Source organism: Lissotriton vulgaris, chromosome 5, assembly GCF_964263255.1.
Source record: "Lissotriton vulgaris chromosome 5, aLisVul1.2, whole genome shotgun sequence".
Lineage (NCBI taxonomy): Eukaryota > Metazoa > Chordata > Amphibia > Caudata > Salamandridae > Lissotriton > Lissotriton vulgaris.
The window spans coordinates 1,848,867,964-1,848,892,323 of NC_141693.1; the positions used below are offsets into that span (position 1 = coordinate 1,848,867,964).

A 24,360-nucleotide genomic window follows, 5' to 3' on the forward strand; every position below is an offset into this window, starting at 1 on the left:
ATATACCCAGACAAGATATGTTATCCCATTGCCCTTCAGGTCATTAGGTAAGAGTATCTCTGCGTCTTATATAAATCTCAAGTCTTGAGTCACCAAATAGCTTTGAAAATATTCCAGTTGGAGCCTCTCCTTCTGAGAGCAGCTCTAGGTCAGGGCAGCTTATCTAAGCAAGGTATTTACTCATCATGAGGCTCTTCACTTCCCGCTTAAATGATGCAATATTGCAAATCTTCCTGATGCTTGGAGGAAGAGAGTTCCAGATTCTAGGTGCCGCTCCCGAGAATGCTCTGTCGTAAGTCTTTTTCTTTCGGAATCTGGCTGGCCGCAATAGTAGACCAACGGCACTCCGAGCTGGTCTGTCACCTCCAGATATCTTAATTTTCTTGGCTAGATATCTAGGAGTGTTGAAGTGAAGCGCTTTATGGGTTATACATGCTAACTTCATTTGGATTCTGGCTTCATAAGGTAGCCAGTTTCATGCTTTCAAGTGAGGGGATATATGATCAAATTTCCTTGATCCTGTGATCAGTCTTGCCGCTGCATTGAGGCAGGCTTTTAGCGGAGCTGTTGACATTTTTGGTAGACCTGCTAAGGTGGAGCCGCCGTATTCAATCCTAGAGATAACAAGAGATTGGATAGCTAACTTTAGATCCATTTCAGAGATGTAGGGTTTCATTTTCCTTAAGTAGTTAAGGTGGAAGTGGGCACTTTTAGCCATTGCATTAATGTGAACTTTCATGTCGAGGTTCTCGTCTAGGGTGATTCCAAGCGATTTAGCTGATTCTACTAATGTTGGGGTGCAGTTTAGTGCAGTCACTAGTTTGGTCCATTCCCTTATTTCCGACTGGCACCTTGGTGGCGAAATTAGTAGGAACTCTGTTTTGTGAGCATTTAGCTTCAGGTGGTTGGTGGATAACCATTGCAGCGCTCTTCCTAAGGACTCGTTCATCCGATCAATGTCTTCAATGGAGGCTACCTTTATGTAAATTTGCGTATCATCCGCGTACATGTGGTAGGATATCTGTGATTCGCGGAGAATTTCTGTAAGTGGTTTAACATATAGGTTAAACAGGTCTGGAGAAAGTGTCGATCCTTGTGGGACTCCTATTGTGTTAGGACATGGAGTTGAGGTAGAATGATTGACCAGGAATCTTTGTGTCCTGTTCCGTAAGAAGGAGTCGAACCAATTCAGCACATTTCCAGTGAGTCCCATCCTATCTCGAAGTCTGGTCAGTAAGGCTTCGTGGTTTACCGTGTCAAATGCAGATGACAGGTCCAGGAGAATCAGTAGGCATGCTCGATTTTGGTCTAGGGCTTGTAGCGCGTCGTCCACAATATGTAGTATAGCCGTTTCCGTGCTATGTCCTGCTCTGAATCCTGATTGGCAGTCGTCTAGTAGGGAGAATTTGGTGATGTGTTGGCTTAGTTGCCCCTGCACACATTTCTCGATTAGTTTGGCCAGAAGAGGGATGTTAGTCACTGGGCGAAAGTTATTCGGATCTGTTGCGTCCGCTGTAGGCTTTTTGATTATGGGAACCACTTGTCCTGTTTTCAAGCAGTCAGGGAGAATCCCTTGAGATAGAGATACAAATCAGAAAATAAGATCATTTATTATGTGGCGAAGAAGGGACTGTGGTTACTGTTTATTGGAATACACTGAACAATTCCACAAGACATACAAGTATTGTTTTGGGTTTCCCGTATTATTGGTCAGAATGAACCAACAAACATTTTCATCGTGTCAACTGCAGGGTCAGAACTAGTTTTGAGAAGGACTGAATGGAAAGAATACTTCCTTAATTACATTGAAACTGTGGCTTCTGATGGGAAAATGTCTCCGGGAAACAAAAAACGCATTCTGTTGCATTCATTTGGGCCGAAAGGACTACAAACCTATAACCAGATAAACAAAACTGTTTTAGGTGGAGGTGAAAATAATGCTTTCAGTATTGTTTTGGCTAATTTGGAAAACACTTTGCCCCAAATGTCTGCATTGGTATAACCTGGTTCAAATCTTTTCAAAGGAAACATCCTAAGTCGGAGTCGATTGAGCACTATGTCAGTGAATTATAAAAGTTGGCAACTGTGCGTTTGGTGGTTTGCTAGAAGATTTGAACCGTGATCAAATGGTCATGCATGCCTTAAATCCTACATTTCAGGAAAGACTATGGATGAATGGGGATGCGTGTCTAGACAATGTGCTTGCAATTGTGCTTAAAGCAGAGACGTCTAGCAGATTTGCTACTGATTTACGGATAGAGGTAATGGAACCGTATGACATGGTTGCTAAAATAAAAGCAAATGCAAAACAGAAATATGCAGGGAATACACCTAGAACTGTGAAAGTATACAAAAAGTCATTTAAGTATTTTAGGTGTGGAAGTACAGAGCCTTAGGCGTATGAAAAACCATGCCCTGCTAAAAAGCAAAGGAAATTATGCTACAGTCAGGAGAAGGAGAACAAAATTGGTTAACTGTGTAAGAGAGTATGAAGAATCAGATGATGATGCTAGCAGTAATGATTAAGAAAAGTCGGATTGTGGGTGAGTCTGCTCCACATTCCTGGGGAGGCGCAGACATCATTGTTATTCCAAAAAAAGGCAAACCGGTAGACGTCCCGGGCTCCTACCGACCCATTACTTTAATGAACGCCGATGTCAAGGTGTTCTCCAAAATGTTGGCAAAAAGATTATCTAGGATAATTGAATCCATGGTTATTCCCTCTCAGCATGGATTTATTCCAGGTAAGGGAACAACCCAGCATACTAGGCAAGTAATTACGGCATTTGATGTAGCAGACACCCTGGAAGACCCAATGGCAGCGGTGTTTCTCGACGCTGAAAAAGCATTCGATAGGGTCTCATGGAGATATTTATGGGATGTTTTGAGGTGGCACGGTATAGGACCAGGATTTATAAAGGCTCTGCAGACATTATATATAAATCCGACGGCCAAGATAAGAATCAATAGAGGTTATTCGGCTGCAGTTAATATCCAGAGAGGCACAAGGCAGGGTTGCCCCTCTTCTCCCCTGCTTTTTGCTTTATACCTTGACCCCTATATACGAAAATTGGAAAATAATCAACAGATATCACCTTTAGTGCTAAATGGTTGTAGACTTAAATCATTAGCCTATGCGGATGACGTCGCCATCCTGACTCCAGAACCCTCAGTTGCCATCAGGGCAATTGAAGCAGAAGCTGAGAGGTTTGGTCAGTTTTCTGGATATAGTTTGAACATCACTAAAACACAGATAGTTAAAAATCAATGGGTAATTTGTAATGATGATAGAGTGACGAATATGGCAACCTATCTAGGGGTACAAATGACAGCAGAAGTAGGTAAAATTGTGGAAAAGAATATGGATCCCTTGATAGCTCAAATGAAAAAAGATCTGGAAAGAATGAACAATTTACACCTGTCACTAGTTGGATGTACAAACATCATCAAAATGATGATTTTACCCAAATTTTTGTATGTGTTCAGGGCTGTACCTTTGTTGATTGAAGCCAGCTGGTTTAACGGTATAGAGGCTATATGTAACAGGTTTATATGGGCTCAAGGTAAAACCCGGAGAGCTTATAGGTATATGACACTCCCCAGAGAAAAAGGGGGATGGGGGGCACCAGACTTTCGTTTATATTATATGGCTACTGTGCTGCAATATATTCAAGGTCTTATTGGAGGAAACTCTGATGATGTAAGACTGCAGAAGATGTCTACAGAGGTTTATGCTGTCGCACTTGGGGTAAATGCTGAGAACTGTTTCCTAAAATGTATTGACTATAGTTATTTTAAGAGGACTAAGTTTAAAACTGTCAAAGCGGCAGTCACGATCTGGAATGCATTTTTAAAGAAAGTAAAGATGGGGAGGTATAATAGGTATGTCTCATTAATTAACAATAGGTCACTCCCTAAGGAAATCTTTGCAGATCACACTATGGCAGAGTGGGCTCTAAGGGGGGTTACGCAAATAGGAGATTTATTCTCACAGGATGGTTTTAAGCAATTTTCAGAGCTAAGAGACACATATGGCTTAGACAATAGGGGATTTTTCAAATATTTACAGGTTAGAAGTTTCCTTAATAACAAAGTCGGAGGTCCAGCAGGTTTTAATAAAATAGAAATAATGGAGAAAATAAAACTGATGGGGGATTGTTCTATCAAATCCTTTTATGCAGCATTGGTGAAAGATAAGCAGGATGATTTAGCTAAATTTAGTAAGAAATGGGAGGATAAATTGGGAGTTGAAAGTAACTTGTTTTTTGATTCTTTGAATTTAGGATGTACGATACTATGTGCTGCCCCGCTGCAATCTCAGCATTATAAAACACTTTATTTTTTGTACTTTACACCTGCAAAGATTGCAAAATGGGGGGGGAATATAGGAATCAACTGTCCTAGATGTAATGAGCTGGAAGCAGATAGCGTACATATTTTCGCAACATGCCCCCAATTACGAACATTGATTAGTGAGATTGAGGGGTTCTTGGCAAGATCACTGGGTATTGAGATATCCCTTACACCAGCTTGGATTATGCTAGGTGTGAACGATGAAGAGCAGGTTCAATATGCTGAATTTCTGTTTGTAATAATGGCTGTCTATAGGCTAACAATAGCTAGGGCTTGGCTAGATAAAAGCCCTCCGAAATTGCAATGCTGGCTGGCAAATACCCTGTATGCATATAATATAGAGGAAAAAATTTATGCTCGAAAGGGGAAGAGTGGAAGACGATTGGGGAGAAGAATTTGGGAGCCACTATGTAAATGGAAAGAGAGGCAAAGAAGGAATAACTAGGTGAGGGGGTGGGAAGATGTTGTCTCTACTGTTTTCGGTTTTTTGTAGATTTCGGATTTGCTTTCTTATTGTAGCTGAATTGCATACTGTGTATGCTTTCTTTGTGTAGCTGTATTGTATAATGTGTATGTTAGTACTTAAGGTTGGAGTTTAAATAATGCAAAAAATATTGTAATGGATAAAATTGTGATATATGTAAAGCTCATAATGCTTTGTTGTAGTGAAGAAAAATAAAAAAAAATTTATTAAAAAAAAGAAAAGTCGGATTGTTGTTGTTCTGAGTTCGGGACAAAACTGGTATTGAATGTTACAGATGGATGGTAGAGCAAAACAAACCATGGTGTTGAATGAAGATTGGAGGCTGGGAGGGTGGGGGGGATTCGGGGGGTCCGGTATCAAAATCAGTGCTGATTCAAGCTCGACTTATACTATTATGAATGAGGATGTGTGGAAGAAGCAATTTGTGGATAAGGGGGGTCTGAAACAGTTTTCTCCTGATATCGAAGAAGAGGGTTATGGAGGAGAAAAAAAATGAGGTGACAGGGTGCGGCTGGGTCAAATTTGAATAAAAAATTCGTAGTGTATATGGGAAATCTGTATCTTTCTATGAAGAGTCTATCGGTACTTGTTTGGATAGATCAGAAGGAATTGCACATTATCATTGATACAAATGCTAAAGAACAAGTGTTAGTTATGAACAAAGGTGTGAAAGTTGGAGACAAACTGTTTTTTTTATTCCCCAAGTGTTTGAGAAAAACAATGTCAAACTGGGTGGATTCGAACATAAAATCAGACTCAAGAAAGAGGATGTACTGAAACTACATAAAGTCAGAAATGTTCCCATATCATCAAGAGGACAGGTTGCGAAAGAACTGGACAAACGTGAATGCTGCAATTATAGAACCTATTGAGGCATCCGCATGGGTTTCACCCTTGGTGGTGGCATGTAAGGGTAATGCCAAATTGATGTTATGTGTTGATTTACGCCACATAAACAACAATATCATAGTTTTTTGGGGGGTTTTTTATGGGGAAAAGGTAGCAATACATCTTGGGATATGTTTATTTATAACTTTTTTATTTTCAAAACCTTTTATTTGAGAAATATGCACAGTACAATTACATAATTACTCAAATGCAAAAGATAAGGCACATCAATACATTGCAGCACAGCAGAAATAATAACACGTTCATGTGGCAATGGAGACAATGTTAGTATGGCGTTATCAGAGATTCATTAAGAGGGGCAGAAGAAAAATTTCAGGGGGGGGGACCAGTGATATATGGTCTGTGTAAATATTTGAAGTGTATCAGACGCAAACGGTAATTGGTGGGAGAGGCTTTTAATCTGAGTGCAACAGTACAGCCAGTCCACCTGGACATCTCAATTCCCAGGTCCTCGCCTCATGCAACGCGCCCGATCTGTGGAAATGGAGAAAGACGCTAGTGTGTAAGCATAGATCTTAGTGAGCAATTTCTTTGGAGAAGAGGCGTAGAGGTTATAAACAGAGGCCAATGACCGGGGGGGGGGGGGTTTGGGAAAAAGTAGGGTTAAGCTTCCTGCAGGTCGCCCAAAGCAGATAGAATAACAAAGTGTCCATGGGGCCAGCATCAGCGGCAAGGGAGAAAAAGGCCTCCCAAGGGTACAGATCTGAGATTGTGGAGAGGCAGAGGCGAGCAGCATGTTTAACCATGTCCCGACGACTGGAGTGGAGGGAAGGCAGGGTGATGTGTGATGGGCATAGCGTTTGCCAAAAGTAAATCCGAGACGGAGATCCTGCAAATGCCATCCCAGACCCAGCGCAAGGTCTCGACCGTGTCGATCTCAGTGCGTAGAAGCTTCGCCAGGGCGAAAAGTGCAGTTGTAAGCTGCCACGTATTAGCACGGTCAGCCTCCACTGCCACATGAGGTTGGAACGGAGTGGGGTGGAGCCAGAAATGAAGAAAGCTGGCCTGAGCGCTATGGGTATAGAGCTTAAAGTCTGGGGCTCCGAGCCCGCCACGCGACATCGGAAGGGTCAAGATATTATAAGCAATCCTGGGTTGTCGTCCCGCCCAAATCAAGGTGATAAGCAATGAGCGGACCTTACGAAAGAAATGAGCAGTGAGAGGAATGGGGATGTTGACGAAAAGATATAAGAATTTTGGGAGCACCACCATCTTTGCGATCACTACGCGCCCGGCTAGGAAGAGAGGCAGTCGGTTCCAAATAGGGATCTTGGACTCTAACCAATCAAGAGCACAGCCAAAGTTTGCCCTCCAGAGTTCATCCACGTCCCTGCTCAACCAAACGCCCAGATACCTAGTGGGCTCCGAGGACCACACGAAAGGGTAGTCAGAATCAAAGGGGGCGTGGCACCTGTGAGAGGGAATAATACGGATTTGTTCCAGTTAACCTGGATACCGGAATAGCCACCAAAGCGTATCACCTCCCGGACAAGAGGACTTAGGTTCTCCTGGGGGTGACGGACATAAAGGGTGATATCGTCCGCATACATGGAGACTAGTAAAGCCCGCGCCGCGAAGCCAAATGCCCCTCTGATTATGATGCTGCCGGAGACAAGATGCAAGGGGCTTCATAGCGACAGCAAAGAGCATGGGGGAAAGTGAACAACCCTGTTGGGTGCCACGCCCGACGGGAATGGGCTCAGAGATCTGGCCGTTGATACGAAGGCGAGCGGTGGGGAGAGTGTATAGAAGTAGCACTTTACGTATGAAGATCTGACTGAAGCCCAAACAAGGAAGGAGATAGAAAAGGAAAGCCCAGTACAGAGTACCGAAAGCCTTGGTAGCATTGAGTAAAGCAGCCACTGCCGGAAGTGACTGGTTGATCTGAGGGAGGACGGAGTAGATGGTCCGAAGGTTATGAGAGGTGGCGCGACCGGGAATGAAAACGGATTGGTCTGGGCGGGCAATGAGTGGGAGGCAAGCAACTTGGCAAATATTTTATTGTCCGTGTTAATAAGTGAAAGGGGGCAATAAGAATCTCTCAACTCGGGGGCTTGTCCGGCTTGAGAAGTAATGTAAAAGTGCCTCGCACAGCGATGGGGGAATTGACCAAATTCAAAGGTTTCATTATACATAGCCGAATGATGCGGGACCAGTAGAGGGGCAAATGCCTTGTAGAATGACAGCAGTAGGAAATCTGAGCCAGTGGCCTGGTCACCTGGCATACTGTTAATGGCAGCTAATATCTCCTCCTTAGAGAAGGGCTCGTCCAAGTATTCCCGGTGCGCATTTCCAAGCCAGAGAAGTTCAAGAGTATCAAAGTATTGGTCAAGCAGCGCGATTTGATGTTTTTGGGGGAGGTAGTGCGGGATGGTCCATCATCTTGCAGGGCGGTGATATACGATGCTGCACGAGGCCGACAGAGATTATCCAAAGTTTTACCGGGGTGGTCGCCCTCACCAAACCGACAAGCCCTTGCCTCTCTTCCGAGAAACACCAGTTCCCTATTTGCCTCGTCAGAGAATTCTGTAAGCTTTCGGGCAAGTGTGTCAGCGCTCTGGCGCTGGGCATGAGAGGCAACCAACAATTCGATCTCCCTTTCAATCTTATCAAGAGTACCACAGATGGAACGCAAGACGCCAGATTGCTTGGAAATGCATTCCCCGCTAATGACTGCCTTGAAGCCTTCCCAGAGCGTGGATGGGGAGTCCACCGACCCCTTGTTGAGCTAAAAAATAATTCACAATGACAGTCTGTATCTCAACACAGAATACGGAGTCGCAAAGTGCGTTTGAAGAGAACCGCCATGTGATAGCACTGCAGGGAAAGTGGGGGAAACGAAGTGATAAGCAGACGGGAGCGTGGTCAGAAAGAGTGTGTGCCATATGGTCTACTGAGGTCATCCACACCAGTGCGTCAGTTGAGGTGATCCATAAGTCCAGCCAGGACCAACAGCCCGGCTAGCCAGTGACACGTGCCCTTGCGTGCCACAGGCTGAGAATGGCGCCATGCATCATATAGTGAGTTGTCCAGGAGGATGGAGTTTAGAAGTGAGGCAGCGCGTGGGTGAGAGAAATGGAAACCGGACAGGTCCAAGGCGCCGGACAAGGTCACATTAAAATCGCCCCCCAAAGAAGAACTACAGGGCCAAGAGATGATATGCGATGCCAGACGTGAACAAAAAAGTCTGGGTCGTCGCAATTGGCACCATATATTGCCACAAGGAGGCGCAAATTATTACAAAACACCCGTCCGGGTCAGTGCACACCTGGGAAGTCTGCCATGGGAGCACCCTGCGCAATAGTATGGACACCCCCCAGGAATAATTGGAATAAAAGGAGGAGTGGATCTCGCCCCAGTGTTGGGAGAGGAGTCTGTTAGCAGTAGGCTGCATAAGATGGGTCTCTTGTAGAAAGTATATGTCTACCTTGTGTCGAGTAAGATGGGTATGTACCAAGCATGCCTTGCGGTAGTCATTTAACCCACGGACATTCCAAGTCCAAAGTGTTGTGTTAGTCATGGTGCAATAATTAAGGGAGGAATGTCCGGTACTAGGGGTATGGTGGACAGAAGCTGCATGGATGTACGGTGGGCAATGCAATGGGATGTGTGCGAGAGGAGCATTACAATAATCAAGAAAGCATTTCGGCACAATAGAAACATACATATCTTGCAATTTCTGACTTGAACCAACAATACAATCAATACCGGCCCTTTTGGCCAGAAAATGCTTAACATGAAGAATAAACCTGATGAAAGACGGGTCATAGGCAATTTACTGTGCAAAAATAAACAATAAGGCATCATGTAGAAGCCATGAACCCCAAACCCCAAGATCCCAACCCCTAGAGCCCGCCCAAAAAACCCCAGGAACACCCTCAACCCTGCACCCATACCAACCCCCTAATAAGGTTAAGGTACCACCCAAACCCACCCCAGGGTCCCACAACTTGGAAAGGAAGAGTCTGTGGCCATGATGGGAATTATCCTGTGAGGGCATGGCGGAGCCCAGCATACACCCCTGCCAGGGAGACAGGGTGGCCAAGCCGCAAGAATATGCAGACATTAGGAACAACCTTTAAAGAGCAACAGAACTGCACATCGAGGATAAACAGACTAAGAGAGGTGGCTCGGAGTGGTGCAGGAACAAAAGGTCCATATCGGTATTACAGACCAGGAGAACAAGCAAGCCTAAGGATACAACAGCAGAGGGCCAATAATATGTCAGTCATTGTCACTGAGGTTTTCAGCAGCAGTAGCAGGCTGGGAATTTGCAAGTGCGGAGCGGTGAGGTTTGTCGTGTTTTTTAGCAAATGCCAGTGCCTCTCTAAGATCCGGAAAGGTAAGATTCTTCGCGCCCTGTTTGACACGAAGTTTGGCCAGGTACGCTAGTGAGTAGGGGATCTCATGTTTCTGTAGGATCCATTTGGCTGGTAAGAACTCACGGCGAGACGCCTGAACCGTAATGTTGAAGCCCTGGTAAAACAAGAGGTTGTTACCTTGGTGGCGGATTTCCCCTTTTTCCCTGGCCGCCCGGAGAATGGCATTGCTGTCCCTGAAGTTCAATATTTTGGCAATGATGGGACGTGCCGGCGAACCGGGAGCCGGGCTGGGGCTAAGGGAATGATGGGCGTGCTCAACGAGAAAAACCGGTGAGAGGACGTCACCGAAGAGCTCCGGAGCCAGCTGTTCCACATAGTCCTCCATGCGAGAAATGTTGGTGGACTCAGGCACTCCCGTGATGCGAAGGTTACTTCGACGTGAGCGCGCCTCCAAATCCTCGTTCTTATCGCGGATAATGGCTAGCAACTTGTCCATCTGTAGCAGTTTTGAACAGTCCTGGGTAGAGGCATCCTCTGCGACAGACACCCTGGTCTCAACATGAAGGAGTCGGGCATCGTGGGAATCAACCCGGGCCTTCACCGAGTCCAAGCAGGCCGACAATTGATCCAGCTGTGTCGCAATGGTGGTGAACGTAGATTTAACCTATAGCATAATGGCTTATAGATAATCCTTACAGGATTGGGCCATTTCGGTTGTAGCCAGTGGGTCACCTCGTCCGCACCAGCACCCTCCTGACGTGTCTTGCGGCGCTGGTCAAATGCAATCTTGGGCTGCTTAGGGTCAGTCCTGCGCATGGCAGGTGGAGGTAGGCAATTGGAGATAGCTAACGGAGAGGAGGCCGCAAGGAGAAGGAGCAGACCAGGGTGCAGCCAGCTGGCGGAGGCCCAGTTCACAGATGGGCCGCTCGAGGAGATAGGAGGGAGCCGATGGGCTGACGATCCAGTACCAGGCTGCCGCCGCAGTCAAGCGACCGATCAGCCAAAGTGAGGGCGCAGTGTCTGTGGCGGGCTCAGGGTGGGCTGGACGCAAAAGTTCGCCCCAGGCAGCAGGTACAGCGAGGAAATCAAGCACTGAATCAAACGTGAGTGTGGCCCAGGTTTTACCAGTGATCCACAGCACGGCGGGGGTGTGTACCACAAAAAGGGCAGTTGGGCCAACAGGGGGAGAGGTGGCTAGGTCAGGCAGACTGTAGGCTAGAAGTGAGCCGGGGAGTATCACCAGCGCGGGGTCCAGAGGTGTGTCACAAGTCCGCAGCAGGGTCCAGTTGACGTGGTGCAGGCAGCCGCGTCTCGGTCAGAAGCCGCTAGGAGTATCGGCCGAGCTGCGCTGGACAAGGCAGCAGACCGCAGAGTCTTCACAGGTGTCCACGTGGGCCAGCAGGGGCCGGGGCGAGAGGCAGCAGACGGGGCAGCAGTATGAAGCAGACGTCAGGGGAGCCCCGCGAGACAACTGCAGTGAAGGTACTAACGGCCTCAGGGGGAAAGTCAGGAGCTGTTGGTCGCTGTGGAGCCGGCGGTCACGGAGGGCTGCACGCGGCAGGGTGGAGTGAGGGGGGCAAGGGGAGCACGCTGCTCACCTCACCAGGCCCGGAAACAGAGGCCTAGAGCCCGGGCGCAACGGGAGGAATGAAGGCACCCGGTAGTGCGTAGGCCCAGCGGTACCGCGAGTGCGCCCCTGGCACTGCCGAAAAACGCCCCCGCATCAGTGAACCTACCAGCTCCGGCATCCGCAGGGAGGAGGTGCTGCTTTGAACAGTGATCCATCCCGGTCCGGGTCCTGCAGTCAGCTCCAGGAAGGCCAAGAAATCTGCGCGCGCGACAGGGCCCAGGCCCAGGTCACGCACAATGGCAGACCCCGGCTCAGCAGCAGCCCAGAGAGGCAGGAAAAGTGTAGAAAACATGCCGTCTAAGCAGCTGAGCTGCGACGTTGCAAGTTCAAGATGGCGATTAGTAAAGTGCCTGCAGGATCGTGTAGGATGTTGAGCTTGGCCGGCAGAGCCCACTCAGAGTGCGGCCATTTTGCAGCTGGCCAAACCACGCCCCCAACATCAATATCATAGTTGACCAATTTCCCCTGCTTACGATAAACTAAATTCTATTATTGCTAAAAGGGGCCAAATGGTTTTCTAAGATTGATTTGTCTGATCATCAGATACCATTGTCAAGTGATAGTAAACAGTATACTGCATTCAACAAGCCACAGGGCTGTTACCAATGCAGGATGATGCCATTTGGGTTGGCAGTGGCGGCTACAGTTTTTGAACAGTTAATGCACCAGTTATTTGGTAAAATCAAAGGTGCAACATTTTTTTCCAGGAAGACATACTGGTGTACAGAAAAAACAGATTAAACCATGATAGAATTTTGGTGGAAGTGTTGAGAATTCAGAGTTAAAATGCCTTGAACATAAAATATTCTAAATATAAATTTGCGGAGAACAGCATTACCTACCAAGGGAATGTAATTAATAGTGATGGAATTAAATCTAAACCTACTCAAATTGATGTCATTCAGAGGTACCAGCTCCCAGCTGCAACGACGAAGTCCGGTCGTTCATAGGTTTAGCAGAATTCTGCTCTGAGTACATTCAAAACTTTGCTGCAAGAATATACAACGTAAGAAAATTGTTAAACAATAAGAGTAAGCTTGAATGTTCCGCAAAGTGTGAGTCAGATTTTAGTAGTTTGAAAGACTGCATTGCGAATGTGCCTCATAGAAAAGTTTTGACCCGGATGCACAGTGTAATAACCACAGGTGCAAGGGGTTGGAGCAGTCCTAACCCAGGTGGAGAGTGATGGGAAGAAGCATGTGATTGCGTATGCCGCCATATCACTATCGCCTACAGACAAAAAATATTTTGTGATAGAAAAGGAGACTGTGTTTGGGCGACAGATCATTTTACAGCGTTTGTGTGGGGAAAATGTTTCACATGGAGGTGTGAGCACAAACAGCGAAAGTGGTTACTACTGAAAGCACAATTAATACACCAGCCAGGGTTGCAAGATTGTCGACCAGAGCAAGGCTACAATTACAAAGTAGAATTTGTTCCTGGCAAGGAAAATGTGATGGCTGATTTCTTATCAAGAATGCCCAAACAACTGCAATAGTGTGAAGATTAACTATGGAATTCTTATCAAATTGCATAATTACACGACCATGGATACACTTGTATTAACAGAGACATGTGGAATGGTGAGTACCTAAAGGACGAGGAGTTGGCTAAGATTAAGAATCATCTTGACAAATCGGTCATGATACCAGATTGTGAATGTGATATTACAATATCAGATGTCAGAATTGCAAGGTTTGATATGTCTGATGCTCTAATAGACCAAGATACTGCAAATGTATGCTTTGATGTTTGTATCATCAACTGCCCGAAATATTGAACTGTATACTGCAAGCGTTACCTGTTCAATAAAAAGATTTCTTTAAGAAAAAAGGAATCATCTTGACAAAGGATGGCCAAGTAAAGTAGGAAAGGGAAATTTGATAAAACCATTTTGGGAGGCGAGATACGATCTGGGTATGCAGGGAGAGTATTTGGAGAGAAAAAAGAGAAAATACACCAAAACGTTTGAGGAAATCAGAGGTGAACTTATGTCATGAAGCACATTTTAACATTGTTAGAACTAAACAGAGTGTCAAAGCATCATTTTGGTGGCCTGGTATGGACGCTGGAATAGAGAAATAGGATTGTGACTGTGAAATTTGTAAAACAGCTGATAAGTCCTTAGTAACGTTGAGGCCATCAATATGAGTAAGTCATGTGCCTAATTTCCCAAGGGAGTGCGTAGCTATTGATATAATGGGACCTATCGGCACAGAACACAAGTATATCATAGCATTCATAGATATGTATTCCAGATGACCTATCCTTAAAAAAGTGAAAAAAGTGGAGAAACTGGACACTAGGGAAGTTTTGCAATTCCTGGATTAGAAATTTTTGCTAGAAGGTATTCCGCGAATTTACTTACTGATAATGGGGTGCAATTTACATCTGTTAAGACTAGAGAATATTTTAAAAGATTAGGTATTAAACAAAGGACAGCTGCACTGTACAATTCCAGCAGTAATGGGATGGTTGAGTGCTTTAACCGTGTCATAAAGAACACCATCCAGTGGGCTGTAAAAAACAAAAAGGATGGAGGTTAAGCTCAAGAAAATGGTTTGGGCATATAGAGTATCGGTGTGCGAAACTACAGCGTATTCTTTGTTTTAATGAGAGGGGGAAACCCAAGTACACACCAAGATGGCTGTTCAGATCCAGTATTGTACAGTGGTAAGAAGTGTCAGTAAAAGGAAGGTTGGAATTGATAGAATCCAAGAGAAAAGATTGGTATGGTAACAAGTATGCAACACATTTTTTTAAATAGTAGTAGGACAATGGGTAAGAGTAAAGAACCCTAGTAAGATCTCAAAAGAGGAAAACAAGTTCTATAAACCAATGTAAGTTGTAGAAGTACTGAGCAATGCTGTACGGCTAGGTGATGGAAGAGTATGGAATAGCTAAATGCTTTGTTCCCTCTTCCACAAGAAATAATATTCCAGATAATGGGTTTGTGATGGATAGGGTGTTGCATGAGAACATGGATGTCAAAAATGTTATGGAGATACTGTATATAATGGTGCTGATTGATTAGATGTGCCTACCTTTGTAGACAGATAAGTTGTAGGCAATGAGTTTTTCTCTCGAGAGGGTAAATACGAAGAATCTTTTTCTCAAATGTGTAACTTTTCTTAAGGGAAAGAATTAAACAAAAACAAAAAAGAGAAAAGACCACCAGTATGGTTGAAAGATTATATATCGGATAGTTTTCCTTTGTAATTATTTGGGTGCGTTTATTTTTATATCTTTTTGGGTGGAAAAAAATACAGAAATTGGAAGATATTTGTTTTTGGGGGTGTATGGTAGGGTTCATTAGCCTGTTTAAAAAAATGAAAAGGGGATGTGTTATGGCCTGGATACTTTGGAGTAGTAGGATGGAATAGCAGAATGTGAGATGATGTATTAAAGAATGTATGACGAGTGTGGTACAATCTACAGGGGACGGTTAGAGAGACAGTGAAGGGATTTGAAAAAGAACGAACCTATTTGTACATATTCATCGTAACAATGCCCATCGGAATCCAGGGTGTTAGATGCCCCTACGCAGGACATGCAAACACCTGCCCCACATTACAAATGGCTTTATCCACATTGTCTGTAATGCGTGACACCCTCAGCCATTCGTGTTTTCTTAACCGCACTTTGCAAACTGATACTAGCAGGCCCGTTCAGACAATGATATACAAAAATCATAAGCCACAAATAGTTGTGGCTAAAAATCTAGCAGAATTTAACAGGGTCGTTGAACCGGATGACGTTAAGTCATTTGACGTGACAGTTACTTAGGCTAACTGAGTAACACCGAGCTCGCAGGTGTCCCATTCTTATGTATAAGGAGTTAATTCAGTCCATTTTTTTCTGTGCGTTATGCGATCTGTGCTGCTGTTCACAACAAAAAAAATCAGAACTAGTCTCAAAAAGGCAAAGTATAGGAATCTAAGAACATTAAGAGGTCTGGTCACACACAAGCCTTCCATCTCATAACAGATCCCCTCCCGACAACAACTATTACAACGCTCCTCCCGCTGAAAGAAACCACCAGATCAAGCAAGTCCCTAGATCTGTGGACTACTTAGGTCAACACGATCGCAACTAGCATCGACCCGTCATAACCGCTCCATCTCACCAAGTCCCCCCCGCCCATGCCTCCGGTATCTTAGCTCTCCGATGTTTAGTCCTTCAGTAGCCCAAATACTTCCGGATACTGCGCAATCACCGCGCGCCTAGCCTTCAATGAACACAAAGGAGGCGCCGACAGGTCCAGCTGCAAACACAAAAAAAGCCTAAAAGCCTGAGAAAAAAAGCCAAATGTATAAAACGACGAGAACTGGCTACAAAATATTTTCAGGCTAGTGGCAGTGGAACTTTTATAGAAGTAAGGTAATGAGTTTGGAGCTTCATATTTCTGTTTAAAGTGATCCTGAGAGCGATTTTTGTATTCATTTGTATTTTTATGTTACGTTTTTTATATAGCGCGGACTTTACCCGAAGGTGTCAGAGCGCTTCACAATAGTAACAGTAATGATACATGAGGAGAAAATTACATGAGAACAAATTACAAAATCAAACTTTAAGTTACATGAGGCAAAAGTGACAATTGTGAGCAAACAAAATACAAGAGGAAGCAAACAGAACATTACAAGAGGAAAGAGTGGCATGTGTGCAAGTTACAAATGCGTACAAAGTACAAGTAGAGGTATACTACTGCAATAAGCGATACTGTTATGTGAGTGATTCACTCTGCTCCGGCCCTTTAGGCCTGCCCAGAAACCTCACAACTTCCTCATATGCCAGACAGTCTCTGCTTACACCCTACAGGTAATTGTGGGACAAAGACGTATTGAAGTTTGGAAAGCACAAATATGAGGAGAGAAATCTTCAATACATTTTAGCCAGTAGTAATTACAGTGGACCAGTTTCCGGTCCAGTTTCTTTTGCTGAATAGCAAGAGGACCAGCCAGACCAGAGGATCGCGGCGAGAATTCCAACATAGCTGCCCGGAGCTTCAGCTCCCTGGAAACCCCGCGCACAACATCCTAATGTGACCAAGCCCCACTAAATTATCTGTAAGGGCCAAACGCCAACATCAGACGATCTGAGTGCATGCCTCATACATGAAACTTTATCGCAAGCAGTTTACCAAGAAAACACATGCCAAGGTCTCCAATCCTAATTTGTGTACTCAAGTAATCGTAGTGCTATATTTACAATAATAACAAAGCTACTGTACTGTCTTAAGAGCAGGCAGCTATCTGCTCAGTACACAACAAGTCAGATGTATATTGTAGAATATGGCACAATTGGTTTGTGCTACCTTGGTGTTGACTTGCATCAGATGTCAGCCCCTGATGTGGTATGTAAAATCCTTCCCAAATTGTGCACATGCCAACAATCCCGATTTAGACGTGATAGACTCTTTTTTTTCTTAGGTTTCGCCTGCACAGCGCTTGCCCTGTGCTTGAGAAATCTATTGCTTTAAATATAAACTTAAAAGGGACTTATATTGGTTCCTGTGTGTGCCACTTACCTTTCCTCAATTTCTATGGGCTGTATCATATTTTCCTGCATTTACCAATGCTTGTTCCTCATCTGCTTCTCTTATCAGTTTCCCACTGCTAACATCCGCTTTGGTGAAACTAGATTGCCATAAAGTTTTGCCTTTTACTCTTGCAGCATATTTATATAACGGTTTATCACCCCGAGAGATTAAGTGATTTGCATATAACCACAGGATCTTGCATGGCACCCCCAGTCCCCCAGCTCTCCAGTCAGCAGCGTCCAGCTCTCCAATCAGCAGCTCTGGCCGCTGCGCCACATCCTCCCCAACCCCCCATATTATCTGTCAGCGAGCTCTTTCCTTCTCCCAGATGATGATTGATGAAAACAGCTCTTTATTAATTACATAGGAGAAAGGATGCATTACCAATGCTTGTTTAACAAACAAATGGCTTTATTTGAGCTTTCTCCTGCTTTAAACATGCAATCAAATGCTAACTAATAGGAAAAGTAAATCTTCATATTTATATTTCTAAATCCACCTCTTTTCTGTTTCAAAATCTGAGTGTTATAGGCATCAACAACCTTGCATGTAGATAATCCAGTACTCAGTAAAGTAGGTTATGACAAAGGTTTAAGTCACAGTTACAGCTGGTTCCAAGTAACTGGTAAGATGGAAAGTACTCCCCACCAGAAGCAGCTTCCCTGTTGCTCAACCCAATATCACTAACTGACACTCACTCAACCAGGCACACATCAACATTCCGTGACATCTCGCTCACACTGGCCGAGCAGCAAGGAACAGAGCACTGGAGAAGAATGTATTGCAGCAAAACAAGATACAACACTGAGCAACGTTAAAATATGAGGAAGAAAAACCTAAATAAAATGTGTGACATGTCAGATTGATTGTGTTGCATCTGTATCACTCATAATCCACTAGTTTTTGAGCTGGCCATGTGTGCAAGCAGAGCGTTTCTCTCTGTTTTCCTGCTTCACTGTCAGACGAGGTCTTCCTCAGGATCTGTTGAGTTGATATAAGGGCCCACCTCTCGATACCTCCAATTCTGATTGTAGTAAATACACAGAATATTGAAGTGATAAAGCGGGGGGGAAAGGGTGTTGGGAAGGGAACAGCAGGGAGGGAGATCTGAAAAGGAAAAGTTAATGCTGCAAGTTTTTTCTAATATTTTCGAAAACTCTGCAACAACTTTAATAACTAAAATTGCTTCTTAAATTAAAAGGCTTTTGACTTTAAATTCAGCCTAAACTCCAAAGTCATCAAATGTAACAATATCTTGAATTGCGCATTGAAAAACACATTAGAATCTCAGGGTTACCAAAGACTTAATGACTCTTTCCTTGTAAATAACCTCTTTACAATGATAGCCACAAATGTCTCTTTGCCTTGTAAATATCTGCTTTACATTGGTAACCTCAAATGTCTCTTTACCTTATAAATATTCACTTTACATCAATAATCTTCAAACCCAAAAACTGCACATGAATATATTTCTTTTAGCAAAATAAATCCTTTTGCTGTAAACTGCAAAATGAATTGCGCCAGTTAAGAATAGCGACCAAAAACCATTCAAAGAAGAACTCAAGAAGATTGAGTCGAAACTCTCAGTGAATTATATCAAAGGAAACAAATAATGTTTTAATTTACCCAAAGAAACATTCTAAAAGCACATTTACAAAGATTGCGCCAAATTTTAGCCTTTTAAATAACCTAAAATGGTCCTACCTGTAGAGTACGACTTACCCTACTCAATAGAATGGCGTGGCTGCAGGAGACCAAAGCCTCGGAGAAGTAACTTACAGGATCTGACAAGTTCTCCACAGCAATCTTACTACTGGATTCGCCTTCTCCAAAGGACCTTCTGCTGGATACCACTCGCTGGCTGCAACAAGAATCAAAAAAAATGGAGGGGAGGAGCCAAGCCGGCGACCGCAATGGCCGCCTAGTCCCTTGGCTCCGATCGTCGTCTCCTGTCGAGACTGCATCCTGCGCGAACCACCGCGGCAAGACGGAGGGTACGGGGACATGAAAGCATCCGATCATCGAGGGTGCAATCCCGAGGTCCGTGCCTGCCTCTGGAGGCGAGAAAACGCCGGCGATTCCAGCGGCCCGCAGCAGCTCTAAGACCGGGGACTCGGCCATCTTGCGAGGCTGGACCCCGAGTAAACAACAACGGCCGCCGCTGACCTGGAGGGACCGCTCAGCTCTGATGGGGCGTGTGGCGGCGATTCTCCTGACTGCAAGTGAAGACCGATACTCTCCCTGTGCCCCCGCGTAATCGGACAGTGCAACATTGTATCCACTCGCTCCCCGCCGAAAGGTATTCTCCTAAACATCCCGCTTCTGGCGGGAGGCTCCCTAATTTCTTACGAGCCGCCCTTCACCTGCACTAATTCCAGCGGTGCCTTTTGCTTGATCTCGGTGACCCTGCCGGGGGGGCTACATTGTTCGCCGCCTTCCAGCCCGCGCCCCGGCCCTGATCTGACCCGCGCTACTATGGTGAAGGAGACCACAACACACGGGGTACACAGAACTGGTTTGCGCCTCGACGCATTGCTGGCTTCTTTGGCTGCCCTTCGTGAAACCTTGGTGCAGGGCGCCCTATTGTTGGGGGGCAAGTTGGATACCATGATCCTAGCGGTGGAGCCAATGATATCGGCTGGCCCGCTCGTGTACAGTGAGACGCCGTCTTCAGCGCCAGGAGGCTTCAAGATGGCGCCTTTCACCGCAGCTGGATGGTCGGAAACACGGCGTCCTGGGACTTTCCATATGTGTACTGTTGGATGCACCGGGCGTTTTGAACATGCTAGTTTGGATCTGACTGCAATATCCTTCCCCAACGACCTGTTGCTTTATATTCTGGCGCTGTTCCTACTGTACTTTAACATTGGACTGGGGTTCTCCTGTGTTGCTACGTGGCATGGAGTTTGGAAGGTCTGTTTCACTGACTGGTTTTGCACGCCACACTTGCTGGAGATTGCTACTGTCGCTGATTCTGGTACTTTAAGCAAGACTGGACAAGGATAATTTTTCCCCCTCTGGGTCATCGTCCTTTGTGCTGATATCGTGAGGGCTGCTTGACACGTTGTCCTCCTTGATGCTGCGCTGCGTGGACTCTGTTCCTGGATATGTTACTTTGACCTGATTCTTGCTGCTCTGGTTCATGTACTGTGCTCAAATAATTTTACGCACGAGAAGGGCCGAGGGACTGCTATAGGCTGGCTTTCATTCTTGCTTGTGATTTTGGTTGCAAGGGGTATTGCTTTCACGGCGTTGTTACTACAGTGGGTGTGAATGCTTTGGGAATGCGAACTGTACCGCCTTGTGATTAATCCTGTTTTCGGTGTGTTCATTCTCACACTCCGCTCGTAGTTTTCCCTACTGTTTATACATTGCTCAATGTTTACCCCTTGTACTGATATGTTTCACTCGCCGGCGAGGGGGCACTGGGTGCCCGGGAGCGGGTTTGCTCCTCTCCTCCTCCACTCTTTATAATTTCCCTACTGTGGGGCAGTTCCGGGGCGACAGGCACGCTGTTAGTGGGTTAGGCCGTAGCCATTACAGGGGTGCAGGGTGGCGGGTGCGGGGGGGGTTTGTTGTTTTAGTTTGTTTTGTTCTATGGTCCCTATCGCTCTTTTCCGGCTTTGGGAGGGTCTTCCTCTTTAGTGGGGCTGACTGTCACTGGGTCTCACACCTTTGTCCTTTCTCTATTATTGGCGTCTCGATATTCCTCTATCCCTCGCCTTTTTCAGGGGTGGGCTTTCGGGGATCGGACTTAGTAAAGTTGCCTTCTGTATCGTTGCTATTGTCTAGGTTTTTGCGCTGTGGTTGCTTTGATGGTAGAGTTGCTTTACTTATAGCCCACCACCGATTGTCACTGGGGTGTATCCCCCCTGCTTCTTCTTTGTCCTTTATGTAAGGTGTGTAGTCCTTGTTGTTGCAGCCCCCTCTCTTCTTCTAAATTTAAAAAAGAAAACCTCATATCCTATGTCGCGCGCCCCGCAGTCCTTCTAATGTACTTTGAAGTATCCTGCTTGTATATTGACCTATCGCATGCTACTCTCCTGTTTTTATTGACTGTCTTTGCAGCCGGCCATGATGGTTGTGGGCTTGCGCATGTATCTCCTGATTTTCCAAATAAAGGTTTTCAAAAAAAAAAAAAAGAATCAAAAAATGCTTCCCAAGCTCTGATTCCAACTCAGAGCATCAGGAGGAAGCTGCCACACCTTCAAAATCCCAGGAATAGTGAGAAAAGGGGTTTGGGCGTGGTCGCGTACGTTGGCGTGACTACGCCCGGTGTTTTAAGCGACCGCTTGCCATTTCTCACGCATCTCGCGGACGCGTTAAAGCCTCTTGCCGAATCCCACTCATCTCGTGTGAGGCTACCAAACCTCACGCATCTCGCGGACGTGTTCAGGGTGCCAAATCTAACGCATTAGGCGGACTGGGGAGGATAAACTACATACAAAGTGCACATTATAATACAGAAAAAGTACATTTCACCACAGTACATCATCTACATCATAGAGTTGCACAATTGAACCACCAACGCCCCTTAGAAGGAAAACAATGTAACTTTCTACACAAATGCCTAGGACATGGTACATGACGTGGGGCGGGCCCTAGACCGCAAACCACCCTAGTCCTGACAGTACTCCCCCCTCCCAAGAGCGGTCTAGGGCCCGGCTTTGTAGGATGGAGGAGGTGGAAGCTGTGTAACAAACGAGGGGCATGTATGTTTTCAGCTGGTTCCCAATAATCATTCTCAGATCCATAACCTTTCCAGGATACCAGATACCATAGCTTTGTACCCCTGCGCTTAGAGTCTAGTATTTTTCGTACTTCATACTCCCAATTGCCATGAACTAAGATCAGTGCTGGTTTGGGTGTTATATTTTGTCTAGCTGGTTTTAGCAAAGATGTATGAAACACAGGATTAATTCGTAAGGTCTTGGGAAGTCGTAGCTTATATGTTACTGGATTGACCTGACGAATCACTGGATATGGACCGATGAACTTGGGGTGAAATATGTTTTTATGTTTGAAATGTAAGTTCTTTGTGGACAACCACACTTTGTCTCCTGATTCATATGTTGGTCCTGATCGATGATGTTTATCATATTGTCTCTTGTACTCTTCTTTACTTTGCAATAATCTTTTGTGAATTTTCTGGTGAACAGTCTGCATAAGTTGTACTGTGTCTTGTACTGCTGGTGCATTACTCTCCTCTTTAGGCAGTGTTAAAGGGATTGTCTTTGGTAAATATCCATAAAGAGCTTCAAAAGGGGATGATCCAGTGGATGAGTGAGGTGATGAATTATAAGCTATTTCTGCAATCCACAATTCTAACCAAGATCGTTTGGAATCTGTTACATAGCATCTCAAATATTGTTTTAATGATTGATTTAAACGCTCGGTTTGACCATCCGTTTGTGGATGATAACTGGTAGACATATTTGAAGTGATCTGTAAACATTGACACAATTGCTGCCAAAATCTTGAGGAAAACTTTGAACCTCGATCTGATAACAACACTGACGGCAAACCATGTAATCGTACTACATTCTCCAGAAAGATTTGCGCTAATTGTCCTGCTGTAGGCAATCGTTTACAAGCAATGAAATGTGCATACTTAGTCAAACTGTCTACAACAACTAAGATAACTGAATGCTGATTGACTTGTGGGAGATTTGTAATAAAGTCTAGAGAAATATGTTCCCACGGTTTGGTTGGTGTAGGTAAAACTTGTAATAGTCCTTTCGGTTTACTGTGATCCGTTTTAAACCTTGCACAAGTCTCACAATTCTGAGCCATTTGAATTATATCCTTTTGAAGAGTTGGCCACCAGAATATTTTTTGTATCTTTTCTATAGTCTTTTTAGGACCAGGATGCCCTGCCATCGGATGAGAGTGTAACCAATTGAATACAGTTTTTTGTAGTTCTTTGGTAGGGAGATAAACTTGTTTTCCATGGAATGGTATTCCTTCTTTGACTGTTTGATTCTCCCCTTCCTTTTCCCATTTTTTCCATTGAGAAAGAGGAAAGTTTTCATAAATATTTTCTAGGAATTGGTCTGCAGACAACAAACAAAGTACTTTATCTGGATCTATGATTGCCTGTGGAGCTCCTTCAAATCTTTGCGAAGAGGAGTCTTTTCTGGAAAGAGCATCTGCCTTCTTATTATCTTGTCCTGGACGATAAGTTACAATAAAATCATATTCTGCAAAAAACATCATCCATCTTAACTGCCTTGGTGTTAACATTCTGGCTGAACTCATGAATTGCAGATTTCTGTGATCTGTATATACTGTTACTGTGAATTTTGCTCCCATTATTTAGTGTCTCCATTCTTTGAATGCTTCTAAAATAGCAAGCAATTCTTTTTCTGCGATAACATAGTTTTGCTCTGCTGAGTTCAATTTCCGGGACATGTATGCAACTGGGTGCATTTGACCTGTTTTGGGGTGTCTTTGAGAAAGAATGGCTGCTATAGCTACATCTGAGGCATCGGCTTCAATAATGAAAGGTTCATTTACATCTGGATGCATCAAAATTGGAGCTGCTGTAAATGCCTTCTTTAAATTCTGGAATGCATCATTAGCTTCTGGAGTCCATTCAAATTTCACCTTTTTCCTTAGTAATGGAGTGATAGGAGCAACCACTGCTGAAAAGTGATCAATAAAACGGCGATAGAAATTCGCAAATCCCAAAAAGCATTGTACATCTCAAACAGACTTTGGAATGGGCCATTCAGCTACTGCTTGAATCTTTCTATCAGTCATTTTCATGCCAGTTGGTGTGAGGAGCACTCCTAAGAACTCTACTTCAAAAACATGGAAGTCACATTTAGTTAATTTACAATACAGGTTATGTGCTTGCAGGGTTTTCAAAACTTGTTTAACATGACCTTCATGTTTTTCCACTGAGTCCGAATAGATTAAAATATCGTCTATATAAACGATTACAAACAGGTCCAAAGCCATAACGAGTTTTAAAAGCGGTCTTCCACTCATCTCCTTGTCTTATTCGTACCAAATGATAGGCCCCTCTAAGATCAAGTTTAGTGTAAATCACTGCTGTCTTAACTTGATCTAAAAGGACCGGAATCAAAGGCAAGGGATATTTGTTCTTAATCGTTATCTT

The 24,360-nt window shown here is 44.6% G+C and overlaps 1 protein-coding gene across 1 annotated transcript in view; it reads right to left on the reverse strand.

Annotated features, from left to right (window-relative positions):
- CWC25 (CWC25 spliceosome associated protein) overlaps positions 1 to 15,933 on the reverse strand; it is a 167,688-nt gene extending 151,755 nt beyond the window's left edge. The window contains exon 1 of the mRNA XM_086924324.1: positions 15,825 to 15,933. Within this exon, the coding sequence (XP_086780450.1) occupies positions 15,825 to 15,842 (18 nt within the window). The 5' untranslated portion in view covers positions 15,843 to 15,933. The remainder of the gene's footprint in view (positions 1 to 15,824) is intronic.
- Between the last annotated feature and the right edge of the window lie 8,427 nt (positions 15,934 to 24,360).